This window comes from Choristoneura fumiferana, chromosome 22, assembly GCF_025370935.1.
Source record: "Choristoneura fumiferana chromosome 22, NRCan_CFum_1, whole genome shotgun sequence".
Classification (NCBI taxonomy): Eukaryota; Metazoa; Arthropoda; class Insecta; order Lepidoptera; family Tortricidae; genus Choristoneura; species Choristoneura fumiferana.
The window spans coordinates 13786189-13805631 of NC_133493.1; the positions used below are offsets into that span (position 1 = coordinate 13786189).

Consider the following 19443-nt stretch of genomic DNA (forward strand, 5'->3'; position numbering starts at 1 on the left):
AAACTTTTTCGTGAAATAAAAAAAAGAAATTACCAATGAACATAGGGCTGGTGCATTTTTCGCCCAACATACAGCGTGGAAATGCAGCCAGCCTTATGGGCTCTCTTCCGCAGCGACAGGACTTGGGGGAATTGTATATTATAGTTAGGTTATTTTTAGGATAGCTTAGTATACGAGTAAGTACTTCAATTGTACCCTTTGTTAATGCGTTTGTTTAAATAAATGATAAAAAAGAAGAAAGATTGTAATAATTGTTTATTTTGTATATTATATGTACGATATAATACTAGATGTATTGCTGTTAAAATTGATTGTTAAACTAGTCCTTATTCATAAGAGATTCTTAAGCGATAAGTATTGCTCACCTTGTAATATTTTTTTCTGTGTATCTGATCGCTTACTATGTCTGGTGTACAATAAAGAGTCTTTGTATTGTATTGATTGTAATAAGTTGTCAATTACTTCAATTGATTTTATAGTTTACTTCAAAGTTGAACATTTTTGTACTTATATATTTATTAGGTCGCTATTATGCGCTACGCCTGAATAAGGGCTAAGATGACAGTTACAAAATCTGATTTTCCTTACTTACAAAAACACGAATTAAATTAATAATTTCGAAAAACTTGCAAAATATTCAGGTGTTTGAGCTAGATTTCATGATCATTATCGGATGTGGTCATGTGACTCACAATTTTTCACTAACTAGAATAATCGCTATCTATCAACGACTCAAACCGACAATCCTCGTTTTTGATTGTCCCGTTACGAGTCTGCGCAGGGCAGTCTTCTCTAGACGTACGTAATATCTCGAGATGCCGGGTGTTTGTTAGTGGCTTAGAGCCGTGGTTTGTTTACTGTTACAAACAAGTATAACAATGTACTATTTTTGGCATACTGGAGCGAAGCAACAGAACAAAACAAGTGCAGACAACACAGACGTGTTGGACCATTTTAGTCACTTTGTACGTTTTACATCGTTTGAAACTCTCATTAGTTACTGCAAGGGAATTTTTGAGCTGGTAACTATTTTGAATGGGTCCGGACTGCTATATAAAGCTTAAGATACTTAACAGAGTTCTAGGCTACTAGACTTATTTTTTCCTTTTTTAGTGTTTAATCAAAAGTTTTGTAAGGCAGTTTTTGATTTTTTTAATTAATTTTGAACTTCAAGATTATGATCATGACAGGTATCTTTATAAATATGTTCACATGGATAGTTTTTATATTGGAAAATTGCATAGTTCTTGCGGAATAGCGATAAACGAATTTTATACAGTAAAAGTCACAGGCAACATTTAGGTATCCGATTTCTTTAGTAAATTGTGGTATTTATGCGCACGCGTTTCATGAGATCAGTTGTACCAAAAACTTACATCAAAGCTGCAAAAAATAATTAAATTATCATCAAATTTATACCTTTCGGCATCCCACAAGGCGGCTTCGTCCGTACATTATCCAGGAAGTCCAAATCGTACCTCCTGGCAGGAGGGTACGTGAGCGCCACATGCCCCAGCGCACTCGCAACACAACACGCCACAACACACAATGTTAGTTTTAACGCCATCTTTTATTTTTCAACTTTGGCTTTCACACATTTTTTGATAAACACTTTGGTGACACTTTTGGTTACGTCATTTTGGCTGTAGTTTGGTTTTATTTGGCACTCTCTCTTATTGGTTCGATAATCTGAAACAAAAGAAATAAACTGTAATATAAATTAAGAACCAATGGCTGGCCTTTGATTAGCAGTACCTAAGACAATAAGTACATACAGTTGAACAAATTGAATCATGTATCAGGGTAGAACCTTCGTGCTATTCATTTCAGCAGCAGTGCTTGCACTGTTGTGTTTCAGCGTGGAGAGTAAGACAGCCGGTGAAATTACTGGCACTTGAGGTATCCCATCTTATGCCTCTAGGTTGGCAACGCATCTGCAATACCCCTGGTGCTGCAGATGTTTATGGGCGGTGGTGATCTCTTACCATCAGGAGACCCACTTGCTCGTTTGCCATCCAGTCGAAAAAAAAATGTTGACATCCTATACTTTTGTCAAGGAAAGTAAAATTGATCATTAAAAGATTCTAGAACTGACACTTCCCTCAGCAATTGATTAACAACGCAGGCATTAAGAATAAACGAACATAAATTAATGCATTACATACCCTCATAAATTGATTTTTTATAATAATAATAATAATTATTATAATTTTTTGATCGTTTTTAAATGCCACCCTCATGTAACACTTACGTGTGAAATGAGGGTGGCATCTAAAAACCAAAATTGGTGTGTCGAACATGAATGCCCCAAACATGGTTATCCAAAAACAAACTATACCTTTATAAAGAAATACAGTTTCATTCAGAATAATACCAAGAGAAAAGAGAGGAAAGACTACGAATCGGTCCGAAACTCAATTCTACATAATTATAATACCAATGTGAAAGTAAAGTATGCAGATACAAACTGAATAAAGACTATTATAAAGTGCAATTTTAAAAGTTATGAATGACATGTTGGTTAATCACTGAAGTATTGCAGTCTTTACCACAAACACGAATTACAACTAAAATTATGAATTCATATTCATATTAATAACCGTTTTCCTTGGAATCGTAATCGATCACAGAGTTGGTCATAAAAAGGTCGTAAACAGTTGCAACTGGCAATGGTTATGTTATTTATGTGTAAATGCCATAATTAAATATAAACAGGTAATTAATTATTCAACCCGTAAGTGCCCAAGTCTATTTAAATTTAATAGCATAAAGTTATCTAACATCTTGTCATATTATTATGAAAATATACATACAACACAGCTAATGTTTAGCTGAAAAAATATTTGATTGAAAATTTAATTTAAAATGACTTCATATAGACTCGCTCTGTCTATAACGCTTTTCTCTGTAATTGTATAAAAGTTACATGTATTGTTTTTCAGTTCAATAAAACGCATTGGCAAGCTTTATTTATAAAAAATTAACATAAAAACCTAATAAAATAATAAAAAAAAACATTAAAAACAAATTACACAGTAAAAAGTTATGCGTAGCCCAATTGTAATAAAATCATCTTCTCTTGTTTTATAGTTTAAAAAAATGTAGGTTTAATGAAGTTTGGAAACTCAAATTTGACACTATAGTTATGTACCTATAAATATTTGCAAAATTATAAGCTATTGGCAACAGCCAAGATTTCAATGTTTTCCATGAATTAAATATAAGTAGGCTACTCCACCACGTTAATGTCACCGCCCCCTTTCCAACCAATAGTCATTAAATCACACGTGCGCCCGCGCAGCGGAATGTGGCGAAAGTGTCCACCTGTTTGTGCGCGTCATTGTAATAACAACTGTATTGTTATGGGGGTAAAGACGCCACGTTTATGGCGGTCAAGTAAGAACGCATGTCGACGAACTAAGATGACTGGGTTGCGAAATTACCTCATTGTCATCATCATTGGCCTATACACGCTCTGCTGGTAGTACAGGTGTCACCGCAGAATGAGTAGGCTTGGGCTGTACTACCCATAGCGAAATTACTTCATGGTAAAAAAACACACAATAAAAAAACACAATGAATGATATGAAAGAAGTTTGCCTTTGGAAATCTGTTTTTCCTGTAAATAATTCACGTGTTGTAGGTACAATGAATAACTATGCACATATAATTACATAAGTATTGAGAAACAAACAAACATACAAGATCACTTTGACTGTTAGTATATAATTTTATTTTTTAAACTTTGACAGTGCATAATCTTTCGTTATCTGTAAAAATAGCGGCTTAGTTTTTTTTTGCCTATATCAACTCAAATAACAGGATATCTTGTTTTTACATTTGTAATAAGTAATAATACCTTGCTTTTCACAAATATGTAATTACAAATTCCATTGACTAACTCATAGTTAACCAGCAAAAACGATAACACAACATTATAATACAAGCAACCATTGTCAAGTGAAAGTAATGAAAGTCATGTGATGGACTGACAGATAATCAGCTCCATTATCGTGATAGTACACCATTATTTTATTATATTACACCCTGCGGCTTGTGAAGTGTTAGCTGTTTAAAATAACACTGTATTATCTAAGTGCCGTCATAACTATTAACGTCACGCATGGAACAAACACCAAGCAGAACTTTTAGGTATAAACTTCGATAGACAACGAAATTGATTCCTGCCCTGTCCTGGGCAATCATGGGACCTTTTCACAGTAAAAAAATATTTGTTTATAGGTAACAACAATGTTTATCATCATCATCATGTCAGCCGAAAGACGTCCACTGCTGGACATAGACCTCCCACAAGGCTCTCCACTCAGACCGGTCTTGTGCTTTTCGCATCCCCGCGATTCCGCGATCTTAACCAGGTCGTCGCTCCATCTTGTCTGAGGCCTACCGACAGCTCGTTTCCCGGTCCGCTGACGCCATTCGAAAACCTTCTGACCCCATCGGCCATCAGTCCTGCGAGCAATGTGCCCCGCCCACTGCCACTTCAGTTTCGTAATTCTTGGGGCTATGGCGGTAACCTTAGTTCTACTGCGGATCATCATTTCTGATTCTATCCCGCAGAGAAACCCCGAGCATAGCCCACTCCATAGCCCTCTGACTCGGTGTGACTTTGAGCCCATCAGATGTTTATTGAACGACGTAAAATGTAAATACGACACGGTTCTCTGGTGGCCTAGGAATAAAACTAGTTGGCTGTACAATAGAAGACGTTTATTAATTTATTTATGGACGAAATTCAGGTGAATTCTTTTACGTGATTACAAAATGTTTCTAGCTCAGCTAATCCAAGACAGTATAACGCACTAACTATATTTTAAAATAATCTATTTTAATTTAAGACGTCCACAATTTGGGTTTATGATATAAGTTCAACAATATATAAATATCTTGAATTTAATCAATCTAATTTACGTAAATAATATAGGGTAATACATTATATGTTTCCGCTTTATGTATTATTTTGAGGCTAATTTGCATTTACTTACATATATCATAAAAAACATTGGTACATAGAATCTCCTTCTTGTTTGAAGTCGGTTAAAAATAGAATTATTATCAATTACAAGAAGCAAATCATTTAATCAAATAAATATAATTATTAAGTACACTATGATTACCTGAGACACCTTTATTAAAATAAATTTTCTTTTTTTGTTAGAACTTTTACCTTTTCCTAAATATGCTCTTTTTTGTGAGAGCGAACTTCAAATGTACAGTGATACGTCGGAGATTGACAGGTTTGCCTAACAAGCCGTCATTTACGGCAGAGGGAAATTGGAACGATCTTCCAATCTTACAGCTCGTTATAACAATAACCGGGTAGCAAATTGTTTGGAATTTCTTAGAAAGTCGTTATTTAATGATTTGGAACGTCGTAGGTTGTATGATTGCTTATTAGTGATAGCGATAGTATAAGTCACTTTGGTACAGTCAGCAACAAAAATATACATACTTTTAAAGTGCCAAAAATATGTATACAGGACTTTACTGCCTGAACATTAAGGTCGTGTACACCTTATTTTTTTGCACTTTTGCTGTATTCATATTCATATTATCTTTGTTGCTGACTGTACCTGACTGAAGATAAGAAGGACTGAAGATCTAAGCAAAGAACAGCCTATATATGTTCCACTGCTGTACACAGGCTTCCTCTCAGACTGAGAGGGCTTGGAACGTAGTTCCCACGCGGGCTCAGTACGGATTGGGAACTTCACACACGCCGTTGAATTGCTTCGAAAGTTTGTGACGGTTTTCTCACGATGTTTTCCTTCAAACCTCAGTGCAGAAATAGTTGTACACGGTACACACATAATAATTGGTGCTCGGGAAAAAAAACATTTGTAAAAAAATACACGTTGTACAATAGAATAATGAATGACGCCTTAATAACATTTCCGATTCAGTTTATCTTAAGTTTACGTATTTCGTCAACACAGACACGATCCGATATGGTCTAGTGGCTAGGATACCTGGCTCTCACCCAGGAGGCTCGGGTTCGATTCCCGGTATCGGAATGTCTTTTTGCATTTTTTTTTGCAATCCAAGAGTTCAGCGCTTTTATTCATTAATGAGGCATTAATAAATGACTATATTTTATCTGTTTAATTTTCTATATTAAAATGGCAGATTTAGCATTTCCATTGAACATAACCATGATTAATGATTATGGTAGCAATTCCTATAATGCGTGACCAGAGAGGACTACATATTTTGTTGGATTCCGTTATTGAGACACCGTTTTAATTCTTCCGTAATAGAACTGTAAAAAAACTATTTCACTTAAAAATGTAATGAAAAGACAGTTAAAAACAATCAAAATAACCTATTTATCAACACACAAATGTCAATTTAATAACAAACGTCATAAAGCTTAAAATCAATTACCGTAACGCAAACATTGTGTAAGCCATCTGTTGTCGAGTAGCGGCATTTAATTGCATCTTATCGAACAAATCAGTTATAGTTGCAACGCTTGGGAATTCGCAAGTTGCAAGCATTATTGTTCTATTTGTAGCATTTCTGTTTGTAACTAATGTCATTGTATGTAGGGAATGCTATGAGTTCATTATGCAAAAGATATCCGAATGATTTTAATTTTGTGAATTGGAAAGGATTCTTATTGTTTTTTTTTATAACTAGAGTATGTTAAAGAGGTTAATGATCTAGCATTTTTTTATCATAAAAGTTCATTTTCATACTAATAGTTTGTGTCTAGTGCGATCAAAATTATAGAAAACGAAATATGAAAGAATAGTGGAGAACGGCGAGAGCGCAAATATCTAGTCACCCCTAGTTAAATGTATATCGTAGCGCCGTAGCATTTTTCTTTTTACGTAAATTTACGTAATACTTGAACGCTCCCTATTTTGGACGATAATCCTGGTACAAGAAACAATAATAAACCCAGTCAGTTTTGAGGTTTGATAGAAGTGTATTTTAATAGCTTTTAGGTACTCAGCTGAAGTATTTACAAGCTTATATTTAACTTGCCCCGTTTGTTGTTCTTGGTTCAGATCTTGTAAGTTAGTTACGAGTATGACTCACTTCCAGTGGTCGAATTGACTTGAAATTTGCTATAGTTACGTATGTTTGATGAAAATGCAAGCACAGTTAATAAATAGTACAGCCACCTATAGTTTGCAGGTGGTAGGTTGTGCAAGGTCCGCTCGGATTTGCTACCACCATCGTGCTCGCTAATCCTGCGTGAAGCAGCAGTGCTTGCACTGTTGTGTTCGGCGTGGAGAGTAAGACAGCCGGTGAAATTACTGGCACGTGAGGTATCCATCTTAGGCCTAGGTTTGGCAACGCGTCTGCAATACCCCTGGTGTTGCAGATGTTTATGGGCGGTGGTGATCTCTTACCATCAGGAGACCCATTTGCTCGTTTGCCATCCAGTCAAATAAAAAATAAAAAACCTGCATTCTGCATAAATATTCCACTAATTTCCAGGGCGGATAGGACCTGGCAGATATTTTTGCACGCTCCGTTGTGGCAGATATTAATGCAGGTGACTGTACAGTCAGCAAAAAACTAGAATTAAAAATGTATTATTTAACAGAAACATATATTTTTAATCGTGGTCACGGCACCAAATGTAGCTTTCATAATATTAACTAACAATAAACAGATGTCGTTCTCGGAACCGATTGAAAAATTGCATAAAATTGACCGTAAAAGCGGCAGACCGTCGTAACAAACCGATTCTCCTTACTGACTTCACGTCTATTACCAATACTACCATAAAACTGCCGTCTTCATCAATCTTATAATCCCTTCACTCAAGGGCCAAACTTCAATGTCAATTTTCCCCACTAAAATTGTAACTGGACTGGACACGCAAGGTTATCGTTTGCGGTTGGTTTTCATTTATTTCTATGAGGATAAAGTTTCTTGCTGCATTTGCGTGTTTTGTTAAATAGGAAGTGAGTGCTACCGTCATTGTCTTATGGTTTATGGAATTCATTAGTAGGAAACAGATGCTATCGCTATCGGAGATATTGCTGAGGTTTACAATTTGTGCTTTGTCTTTAAAAGAGCGAGGTCATGTGGGTTTTTATTGGTGAAATAGGTATTCATTTAAGTACTAGTTTTTTGAACGTAGGTATTGAGGTAGGGCGTGTTTGAGTAGGCAGCAGGGTAGGCAGCAGGGTAGGCAACAGGGTAGGCAGCAGGGTAGGCAACAGGGTAGGCAGCAGGGTAGGCAGCAGGGTAGGCAGCAGGGTAGGCAGCAGGGTAGGCAACAGGGTAGGCAGCAGGGTAGGCAGCAGGGTAGGCAGACTGAGCTTCGCATGCTGTTGTCCATAAATAGTGTTAAATTGTTTAGAGAACGACTCAGGGTTTATTTGTTAAGTAAGTGGTTTTATGATGTAAATGATTTTATTAATGATAGTTTAAGTTAGTTGTAAGAAATATGGACCTACTATTCCGCCAGTTCTCAATAAATAGGACGTAGTTCTGCAAAACCAACACCTCAAAAATTTAAATAAGTATGCAACAAGTTACTGAAATGCACTCTATCGAGTTGATAGAAGGTGCATTTTAGAATAACTTGTTGCATACTTATCTAAACTTTGGGGGAGTTGTGGGTTGGTTTCTGTTTGCATAACTACGTCCTGTGCTATATCTTCTGAGAGCAATTTAAGTAACTAAAAGTATTTTTTATAATTTTATAACATTTAGATTAAGAAATGATGCTTTATTTCATAGTTTTTTAATAACCGATTTTATGGAAATAAATTGAATTGAATTGTTGTGAATAAAGTTTTTATCTACACTATTAACTAACATATCAAATAAGTCCCGTCTTCTGTTTTTCCGGATATATTCAATCTAGCGCTCTTCAAGGCTAGAGTGAACAGGCTGTCACTGAATCAGTGAGATACACCCTTGGCCTCATCTGCACTTAACATCAGGTGATATAGGGGTCAAATCACGGTCAGTTTTATGCAAAAAAAGTTGTTTTAAAAATAGAAAGAGTAAATTTTTTGTAAGTATCTTGAGCCTAATCTGACCGCAGTTGTGGTATAACGGATAGCAGGACCAAAAAAACTTTGTCCATTGAACTCTCGCTATATTGCAGCACGTTGCAGTAACCGCTCCATTTGTCTTCGCTGCCGTCCGTGGCCCTTCTTGTAGAACAATAGCATTACATAACCACTGTTTTTAGAATAATAACTTTCCGTTGGTAATTGTGTATGATTTTATCAATTTGCGCGTTTTTGCAATGTTCTGCTTTAGTTTACGTTTATTGTGGATTGTTAGTATAACGATTTGATTCTTGGTTTGGGTTAAGAATAAGCATTGAATCTTATTGAGTGGTTCGCATAATTGTTGAAAGGCATAATGTAATGTTTGTCATAATGTATTGTTTGTCATAACTCTTTGTCTTCTGAATTTATTAACCTGTCCTCTCTCCAGAGGCACAAATTTGTGCCCAAATTCCTTTGATCCTGTTATCCTGGGAGATGACAGATTAATTGTCCAGATTTTTTTTATCAAAACAAACCTAACCTAGTAGTAGTTTAGAGTTTGTGAGACCAAATTTTTTTTTAATGCAGATTACGATTAGGAACTTTCATGATGTGTTAGTTTATGACTTTAGTAAGTACAGTCACCAGCAACAATATCTGAGATAACAAAGCGTGCATAAATATCTCATTCGACTCTGTTTCTAGGGCCGGTAGGATGAATCAGATATTTTTGCAGCACGCTTCGCTGTGGCAGATATTAACTGTAGGTAAACTGATCAGTCACCTGAATATTGCTAATTGCTACCAATCTACAGTTCGATTCACAAGAGCTGTCACGAATGGATCGAATGAGTAAACACATGAAAATATCTGTGTTTTACCTATTTGAATACAGTTCACACAAATATAACCTAACTAACAGAAAGTTGTAAAATCCCCGACTTTGTCACTTCAAAGTTCAATATCTCAAAAACAGCCAAACCGATTTTGATGAAACGTGTCTAAAAACCATAACAAGAAAACCTGAATTCAAATAAAAAAAACCGCATTCAAATCGGTCCACCCGTTTAAGAGCTACGGTGCCGACAGGCAAACAGATACACATAGCGGTCAAACTTATAATAACCTCCCTCTTTTTGCGTCGGGGATTAATGAAAATGACATGTATCAGTTAGTTGCCTACAAAAATGTCTAAGTGACATTCCTTGCGTTCAATCCATTCGTGCTCTCGTGAATCGACCTGTACCTACTTTTAAAGAAGGGCGTGATAGAAATAGGAAATTCGTTCAAAACACTTCTCATGCAATTAAGATAAATTGACAACAGACACGAATTTCCTTCGCGGAAACAGAAATGGGAACATCTCTTTATGACAGAGCCCATTCGTTCCGATTGCCGAATCTATCGATTTTCAATTTGCATACACGTAATCAATATTGGTCAAGAATTGGTTGAGACTGCGGAATGATGAAGTTTGAATTGTAATGATCTCTTGCCTTAATTATTCTCACTATTGTACCGTATGTTTACATTTTTTTCTGTGTGCCAAAGTTTATAAATACCTAAATAAATAAAATAGATATCCACTTACATCTTTTAAGAAAAATCAAACAAAAGAGACGATTGTTGGAAAGGTATGGTGTTAAATTAATATTCCCATAACATATTATTATAATGAGAACCGTTTTCTTAGTCAGTTACGGCTTTGATTCTCACATGTAAGTACTCGTAAGGTAAACGTACGTGTGTTTGGCACTGCAGGGCTACTACGAAACTCGAAACTCGAAGTTCGTGTCGTGCTCTCTCGCTCTCGTATTAAATCAGAGGGACCGCACGACACGAACTTCGAGCTTCCAGTTTCGTAGTAGCCCTGCTGCCCCAATAGTTGGCAGACAGCAGGGTGTCGTCTATTGGGCATTAGAATGTCGAGCACTCGGACGTTTAGCTTACATTAACACCCAATTATGATTTGAGTAATCATTTTCATCATCATCATTCCAGCCTATACATATACGTCCCACTGCAGGGCAGAGGCCTCCTCTCAGAACAAGAGGGCTTGGGCCACAAGTTCCACGCGGGGCCAGTGCGGATTGGGAACTTCACACGCACCATTGAATTGCTTCGCAGGTTTGTGCAGGTTTCCTCACGATGTTTTCCTTCACCGCAAAGCTCGTGTAAATTTCAAATGTAATTCCGCACATGAATTTCGAAAAACTCAGAGTGCGAGCCGGGGTTTGAACCCACGACCCTCTGCTTGAGAAGCGATAGGTCAAACCACTAGGCCACCACGGCTTTATGATTTGAGTAAGAGATGCAACAATAAGGGTGTTATAAGTTTAGCTCAGGCATTGTAGGACAAACAGACGCTCCGATTTCGATGCGATTTTTTGACGTGTAAGCGATTTTTATTGCGGTGGTTCTTAGTTACATTTGATAAAAATCGGTTTAGCCGATTTTAAGGTATCAAACATTGAAATAGAAATGGCAGGTGTTTTAGAAAGAAAGAAAATGTATTTATTTGGTCACATTAAGACATACAAAAACAAACAAAGCAAAAGCGGAAAGAGCAAAATGGACACAAAAAGGGAATCTGGCTCAGCACGATGCCACAAATTGCTTCGCAACGTTGATATTCTGCCAGTTAGGTTATCCCTTTTTTTTTTTTTTTATTTGACTGGATGGCAAACGAGCAAATGGGTCTCTTGATGGTAAGAGATCACCACCGCCCATAAACATCTGCAAAACCAGGGGTATTGCAGACGCGTTGCCAACCTAGAGGCCTAAGATGGGATACCTCACGTGCCAGTAATTTCACCGGCTGTCTTACTCTCCACGCCGAAACACAACAGTGCAAGCACTGCTGCTTCACGGCAGGATTAGCGAGCAAGATGGTGGTAGCAATCCGGGCGGACCTTGCACAAGGTCCTACCACCTGCAAAACCTGCCCTGTTGTCACCATAACAAAAACATTTTTATTTAGCAGTGGGTGGATGTGTGCTTAATTGTATGACGCCATATTAACGCCACAAGAAAGATGGCAAATTAGTAGACGCCTCTCACTAAAAGCTAACTCCCAACATCTCAACTAAGGCAGTTGCATGTGTTACTTGATATTACCGTCACGTAATAGTTGGTCAACACCGAATCGGTAATAATCGGTTTAATAGCGATTTCACGGTAATTTATTCCGCGCGAGCAAAGTGAGCTAATGTGGTTTCATAACGGTTTTTATGAAATTGATATATGAAATTGATATCAGAGGCTTAGAGAGCAATACTAGAAAATTATCGGAATATTGTTCAACGTTTGTAAAAATACTCGTCATTTCACTTATCAATGAGGGTTTTGATGGAGGCGAAATATCGCTAGATGGCGTTAGTGTCGTGAGGTTCGTTTGACGTTTGCTCGTGATTGGTTAGATAACTAAATGAGCCAATCGCAAGCAAACGTCAAACGGAGCTCACGATTCCAACGCCATCTAGCGAGATTATACGCCTCTATGAAAACCCTATACTTCTCGATTTGGTCGTTGTCGGGAATAAATAACCAACCCTATTATAGGTAAACTGAACAGTCACCTGCATATTGCTACCAATCTACAGTTCAATTCACAAGAGCTGGCATGAACGGATTGAATGAGTAAACAAATGAAAATTCTGTGTTTTACCTATATGAATACAATGTCAAGTCTTTTTCAATGCCACTTGAGTCTAAAATGGTTAAGAAAATGGTTAAAAATTACAATGTCAAGGGTTTTTCGATGCCACTTGAGTCTAAAATGGTTAAGAAAATGGTTAAAAATTACAATGTCAAGGGTTTTTCGATGCCACTTGAGTCTAAATGGTTAAGAAAATGGTTAAAAATGACAATGTCAAGGGTTTTTCGATGCCACTTGAGTCTAAAATGGTTAAGAAAATGGTTAAAAATGACAATGTCAAGGGTTTTTCAATGCCACTTGAGTCTAAAATGGTTAAGAAATGGTTAAAAATTACAATGTCAAGGGTTTTTCAATACCACTTGAGTCTAAATGGTTAAGAAAATGGTTAAAAATGACAATGTCAAGGGTTTTTCGATGCCACTTGAGTCTAAAATGGTTAAGAAAATGGTTAAAAATGACAATGTCAAGGGTTTTTCAATACCACTTGAGTCTAAAATGGTTAAGAAAATGGTTAAAAATGACAATGTCAAGGGTTTTTCGATGCCACTGGAGTCTAAAATGGTTAAGAAAATGATTAAAAATTACAATGTCAAGGGTTTTTCAATGCCACTTGAGTCTAAAATGGTTAAGAAAATGGTTAAAAATGACAATTTCAAGGGTTTTTCGATGCCACTTGAGTCTAAAATGGTCAAGAAAATGATTAAAAATTACAATGTCAACTGTTTTTCAATGCCACTTGAGTCTAAAATGGTTATGAAATTTGCTAGATTGTGATACCACCTGACTGTTAAGGCTTAAATGGTTAAGAAACTGCGCATGATTCTTCATATTAATGACTTACAACGCTCGAGCATTAGCTCAATCTCAAGTAAATGCATTAATCAGCAGAGCATTCACTTGCTCGCATCGCGTGACGACACTTTTACTTTTCCTCTGATTTAGTTCGTCAAAACATGTAAGATCTTTAATTGGATAAAATATTGTCTTTTTCACCCTTTGGCCACCTGATCTATCATTTTTAGTTAGCTCAGAAACTGCTTTTTGTGCGGGAGGGAACCAATAGGAGCTGAATTGTAATTCCAGGACTTTAACTACTAAAATAGCACTGGAAACTCCTAAATATTACATCGTGATCGTTCTCGGTTAGAATATCCGTTCAAGCCCTTTAGACATGTCGAGATTGTACTTTAAATCCCAATCCTGTGGATACGTCAGAATAATAAATAAATAAATAATAAACAAATATCACGGGACAATTCACACCAATTGACCTAGTCCCAAAGTAAGCTTAGCAAAGCTTGTGTTATGGGTACTAAGCAACGGATAAATATAATTATTATATAGATAGATAGGTACACTTAAATACATATAAACACCCAAGACCCGAGAACAAACATTCGTATTTTTCATACAAATATCTGCCCCGACACGGGAATCGAACCCGGGACCTCAAGCTTCGTAGTCAGGTTCTCTAACCACTAGGCCATCTGGTCGGCAATAAAATATAGCCCTTATATTATTCCCGATATCTTACTTACTAGCAATCTAGGTTAGGTACAAACCGAATTCGATCCAAATCTCACGCGTTTATAATAAAAATATAATATACCTAATAGGATCATTTTGGTGGCTAGTCGCAAAGAAAACATATTATTAACCGACTACAAAAAAAGCTATCAATTCGTCCCGTCCCGTACGTATGTAATATTTTCAGAATTGCAGTTTTTGTATACGCTAGTTTATTCCAGCTTCTAAATATGTGTGCCAAATCTTATAAGTGTATATGTATGTATTTTTGTATGTTTATCCGCGCGTATATCAAAAACTATAGGTGTAGGTAATAGGTCGGCTAGCATAGCATATATCTATATACTAGCGGATCCGGCAGACGTTGTCCTGCCCGAAAAAACACTATACTACATTAAAATTATGATAACATATTAACAACAGTGCCTTTTTCTTTAGTTTACATAAAATAAATTTCTGAACGCACGCATAAATATTTGACAACCAATGTATTATTTAGGTATGTGTATTATGTCAATCCTTTTTCATAACTGACGTTATTCTACATTTTTAAAATCTAAAATACGCCATCATCCGAATATTGTGGATATATATTGTCGATCTGAAACCTTTATAATGTGTTTTTTATTTTGATTCCGTATCGACGGGATGAATATTAAAACAATAATAAAACATTTTGTATGGGAAAATGTTTTTTCTTTTATTTATTTTTTTCGACAATTTCCCAAGGTTTTTAATACTTATTATCCTTTTCCTGACTAAGACAAATCCAAAAACACAAAAGTCATAAAAATTGGTCCAGCCGTTCTTGAGTTATAAATGGTGTACCTCATAAGATAATAGGTACTTATTGCAAAAAATACTTTTGGTGGGATTAAGGATAGTGCAAGCTTCATCAAAATCTTACCTTATTTCTCAAAACTAAGAGATATCATGCTATTCACACCTAGGAATAAAAACTAATCGATCAAGATCATTGAATCATGTATGTACGAGATCAACGCTCTATCTAGTGCGCGTTAACAATCCAAGAAAATCGTTAGTTTTTATACTTTTAAGAATTAACTTAATTTGCACGTTTATGTTTTTAGAACTTGTTATGTTCTGAATTCCGATTATGGCGATAACATAAATAGCGCTTGTTTGAAGGTTAATTGTTCTAATTGTAGCAGTTTGGCTTGTTCGTAATAATTAAAATTGCTGTATATGTATCATAGACTTGTATTTACGTTAGGAAAAAAAACGGTGGTTTCGAAATATATTAAATATAAAACACTTTAAATAAATAATTGTTTATTCATTCCTTCAATTCAAATTCATGGTATGTTTGTTCATTACTTCACGCTAAAACTGCTGGGCGGATTTGGATGAAATTCGGTAAGCATAAAATATGTTATGACGTGCATTGAGGGTAGGCAGCGTTAGTTGGCCTACCCTGGTGAAGGGTGGCGCACTGCTGCAAACACAAACTGCCAACTGCGTACCCAGGACCCTCTGATAGCTGCCAATAGCTGAACACCTGGAATAACACATAGGCTACTTCTATCCCGATAATATATTCCCGATATTCTCACGGGATCGAGACGAAATTCCAAACGCGGGGTTTATGATCGTGGAATTCGGTTGTCGCGCGCTGTTCCCTCGGTAAATGTGCAAAAAGTAGCCTATATGTCACTCTCTGGCCCATAAACTATACTCAACGGCACAAAATTTGGCCCATTCTTCATACAAAATTACCAATTACTGCATACATTTGAGGGCCAGATTTTTTGCCGCTCAGTATATATCTATGCCAAAAATCACGTCGACCCGTTGCTCCGTTTTGACGTGAAAGACGGACAAACATACAAACACACACACTTTCACATTTATAATATTAGTATTGATGACAGTTACTTTTAATGCAACGTCAATGAAAATCACGATGTAATTTTATATTCTAGCTGTTGAGTAGGATGTTTCATGTTTGGGTGTAGGTACATACATACATACATACAAACAAAGATCGTCGTGGGCACCAGGGTCCTTGTTTTAAAAATAAGGCCAAAAGGTCACAGACATTGTTCTGCAGATATTAACAATGATTTAAAACAGGTGAACTTAAAAGGTATGTTAAAATATCGCCTACGCGCAATTCCTAGGGTTGCCACAATTAGAATTTTGTCACATAAAAAAACATCTAGTCAATTAGCGTGAGAGTAACAAATAGACGCACACAGACACTCATAAAATTTGCATATTATGTTTCTAAGGTTTCCATATAAATATGCTAGTCGCAGACAGACAGACATAGACATTCGCGTCGAGCTTATATTATGTTGTTCAGACCTCTGCAGCGCCATCTAGCGAGGATCTACAGAACCGCATATTAGATCGCATCATGTGTGGCCAATATAAACGTCGCTTGATGTCGTGATACAGCTACGTCACGCCTACTCTGTTACCGCTACCCCTTATCCTCGATTTATGTAAAATGGTTCGAAAATAATTATTGAAGCTAACGCACGTATCTCTGAGCTTTCATTCAACTTCCCAAAAAATCTCTAAATTTATTATGTCGAAATTCGCAAAAGTAAATTACGCCAAGAACTCAACAATGTATATCCCCTCTTTTCGCATCGGGGTATAAATGAAGGGTGTTACAAGTTAGACGCCATGTCTGTCTGCATTGACATCTATGTACCATCAGTCAAATAAGTGGTCTATCAATTTTTAAACTAGTTCCTATCAAATGAATATGTCGCTAAAGTCGAACTTTCAAGTTGACAGACACGTCTATTGGCATTATTGTTTTGTGACATGTAAACGATTATCAACTTTAGGGTGGTAGATCACATATTTGGATGATGGTACCTTACGGCACTAGACTGGCTGTTAGGAGAACAAGACGCGCGGCGCATCAATCATCAATATTACATTGACACAACCACTGTCACGGACGTCAACACAGTACTATAGTGAAACGTTCACAAATCCGCGCTGTGAACAAATTTTGTGCGCCATTTTGATGTAAGAAACATACAGTTTATACATAGATGTCGATGTCTGTCTGTCTGTGGCATCATCTCATATGGAAGGACCGATTTTGGTGCGGTTCTTTTACGTAAAGCGAGTTTCAAGCGAGCTTCTTGGCTATTCCACTACTATTAAATGCGAAAGTTTGTAAGTCTGTTTGTTTGTTTCTTACCTTATCACGTCTTAACCGCTGAAGCAATTTAGATGAGATTCGGTATACAGATAGTTTGAGTCCCAGGGAAGAACTTAGGATAGTTTTTATAAAGGTAAATTTCATAAATAGTTCTCGCGTGAGAGCGATAAAAGAATTCTAAATGGACGGAGTCGCGGGCAACAGCTAGAACATTTATTTTACGTTTCAAAGCGACAGTGACCAACCCTACCCCATACCCCATAGATCGTGAGTTGCGCAACTCCCGCGCAGTGATCACAGCGAGCGGCGCGTCGCTCCATCGACAGTTGTCACCGCATTCTTGATCGCGAGATTTTACGGCGTGCAGCGCCTCTGGTCGATTTTTGGAGAACTAATTTGACGTCCGAAATATAAGGCTATCATTTTTAGGGTTCCGGAGCCAAAATGGCAAAAACGGAACCCTTATAGTTTCGCCATGTCTGTCTTTCTGTCTGTCTGTCCGTCCGCGGCTTTGCTCAGGGACTATCAATGCTAGGAAGCTGTAATTTTGCACGGATATATATGTAAACTATGCCGACAAAATAGTACAATAAAAAATAAAAATAATTTTTTTAGGGTACCACCCTAAAGTTGATAATCGTTTGCATGTCATAAAACAATAATGCCAATAGACGTGTCTGTCTACTTGAAAGTTCGACTTTAGCGACATATTCATTTAATAGGAAATTGTTTAAAAATTGATAGACCACACTTATTTGGCTGATGGTACTTACTTATTCTGAGACAAATTGATATAAGTAAGGTCAAATTCAAATTTGTTTATTGCATGTCACATTACAGATGTTAGGATGGAAAATTAAAAAATAGGTCGACAGGAAATCAAATTAAAAATTCACACATATCCACATATTATTAAAAAAAATAACAAGTTACAAATCAGTGTCGTACACTACTCAACAATAGATGGCGCTAAAATCAATTACCCGCCTCAAAATTCGCATCGATTGGAAAGCGCCCCAGCCGAAGTGGGACGTACGTGCGTTCTGCCCGCGGGGAGATCTCACAAAATCTAACGAAAGTGTTTCGCTTTTTGTTTGCGAATTGTATCGAAAGTTTTTTTATTTACTTATTGTTGTACAGTTTGGTGGCAAGAAAGGTGAAAACTGATTTATCAAGGTTGAGAGGGTTTGTACTTTGTGTTTTGATAAAGGAAGCACGACTGTATGATGTAACGTACAAAAAAGCATTTTTTTTTACAACAAACGTCTCGAAAAAGTTCACATTTAAGATTCACAGTACAGTATATCGCCAATAAGCAATATATTATTATTACCAAAATTCACGCCAGAACTTTGGTATGTAGTTAAAGTCGTATGCATCTGGACGATACTTTAACTAAAGGAATTATATTTTCGCACTCTCGCAGGGTTAGGTTGAACCATGAGTTTAACTGCAATAAAGCAACAATAATCAACTAAAGATTAAGTCATTAACAGAATGTGAGTACAAAAGTTTACGATGCGATGAAAGTTGGCAATCAAATACAAATTAAAAAACATTTAATGATTGGAATAATGGGTTTTGACTGCACTTCTTTACAGCGTTAAAAGGTAGTCTATATATACTTTGCGGAATCAAATTACACGTACAAAAGCTCTTATTTTTTTATCTAGTTTGTAGGATTCCGACGTTAGTTACTATCTTGATTAGTTGACTGACATAATTGACAAAATATTGACTTTAGTAATGAACTAACTTCAAAACGCGTCAGTAATAAAAACGGTGAGCACACGGTGCGTCACGTCGGTGCGATTCCGTGCCATTACCGTTTATTAAGCAGCGGTTTGGTCGCACCTTTAAGCGGAGAAGGAAGTGTAGTTCATTTAAAAAAAAAAGTAATTTTTTCCCGTTTAACACGTAAAATACATTCTACAAACGTGTTTCGGTACGTCGGTGTGGAACTGTTCGTATTGTGTTAACTTGGCTCGTTTATAATATTTGCAACAGCACGCTCAGCGCCATCTATCCAAGCCCTCAGGGACGGAACTAGAAAAGGAAAGTGACACATGTCAGTAGGCGTTTCATGCTAATGCGACATTACGAGTCCGAGGCGTGTCAAGACA

General features: G+C 36.7%; 1 protein-coding gene and 1 non-coding gene across 4 annotated transcripts in view; one reads left to right on the top strand and one right to left on the bottom strand.

Moving 5' to 3' along the window:
* LOC141440520 (uncharacterized) overlaps positions 1-19443 on the bottom strand; it is a 103265-nt gene that overhangs the window by 27938 nt on the left and 55884 nt on the right. For all 3 annotated transcript variants that reach the window (XM_074105059.1, XM_074105056.1, XM_074105058.1), the window contains exon 3: positions 1420-1689. In XM_074105059.1, the coding sequence (XP_073961160.1) occupies positions 1420-1567 (148 nt within the window). In that variant the 5' untranslated portion in view covers positions 1568-1689. The remainder of the gene's footprint in view (positions 1-1419; positions 1690-19443) is intronic.
* Positions 5961-6032, top strand: TRNAE-CUC (transfer RNA glutamic acid (anticodon CUC)). The gene has a single exon. It is a non-coding gene; the product is annotated as a tRNA-Glu (tRNA).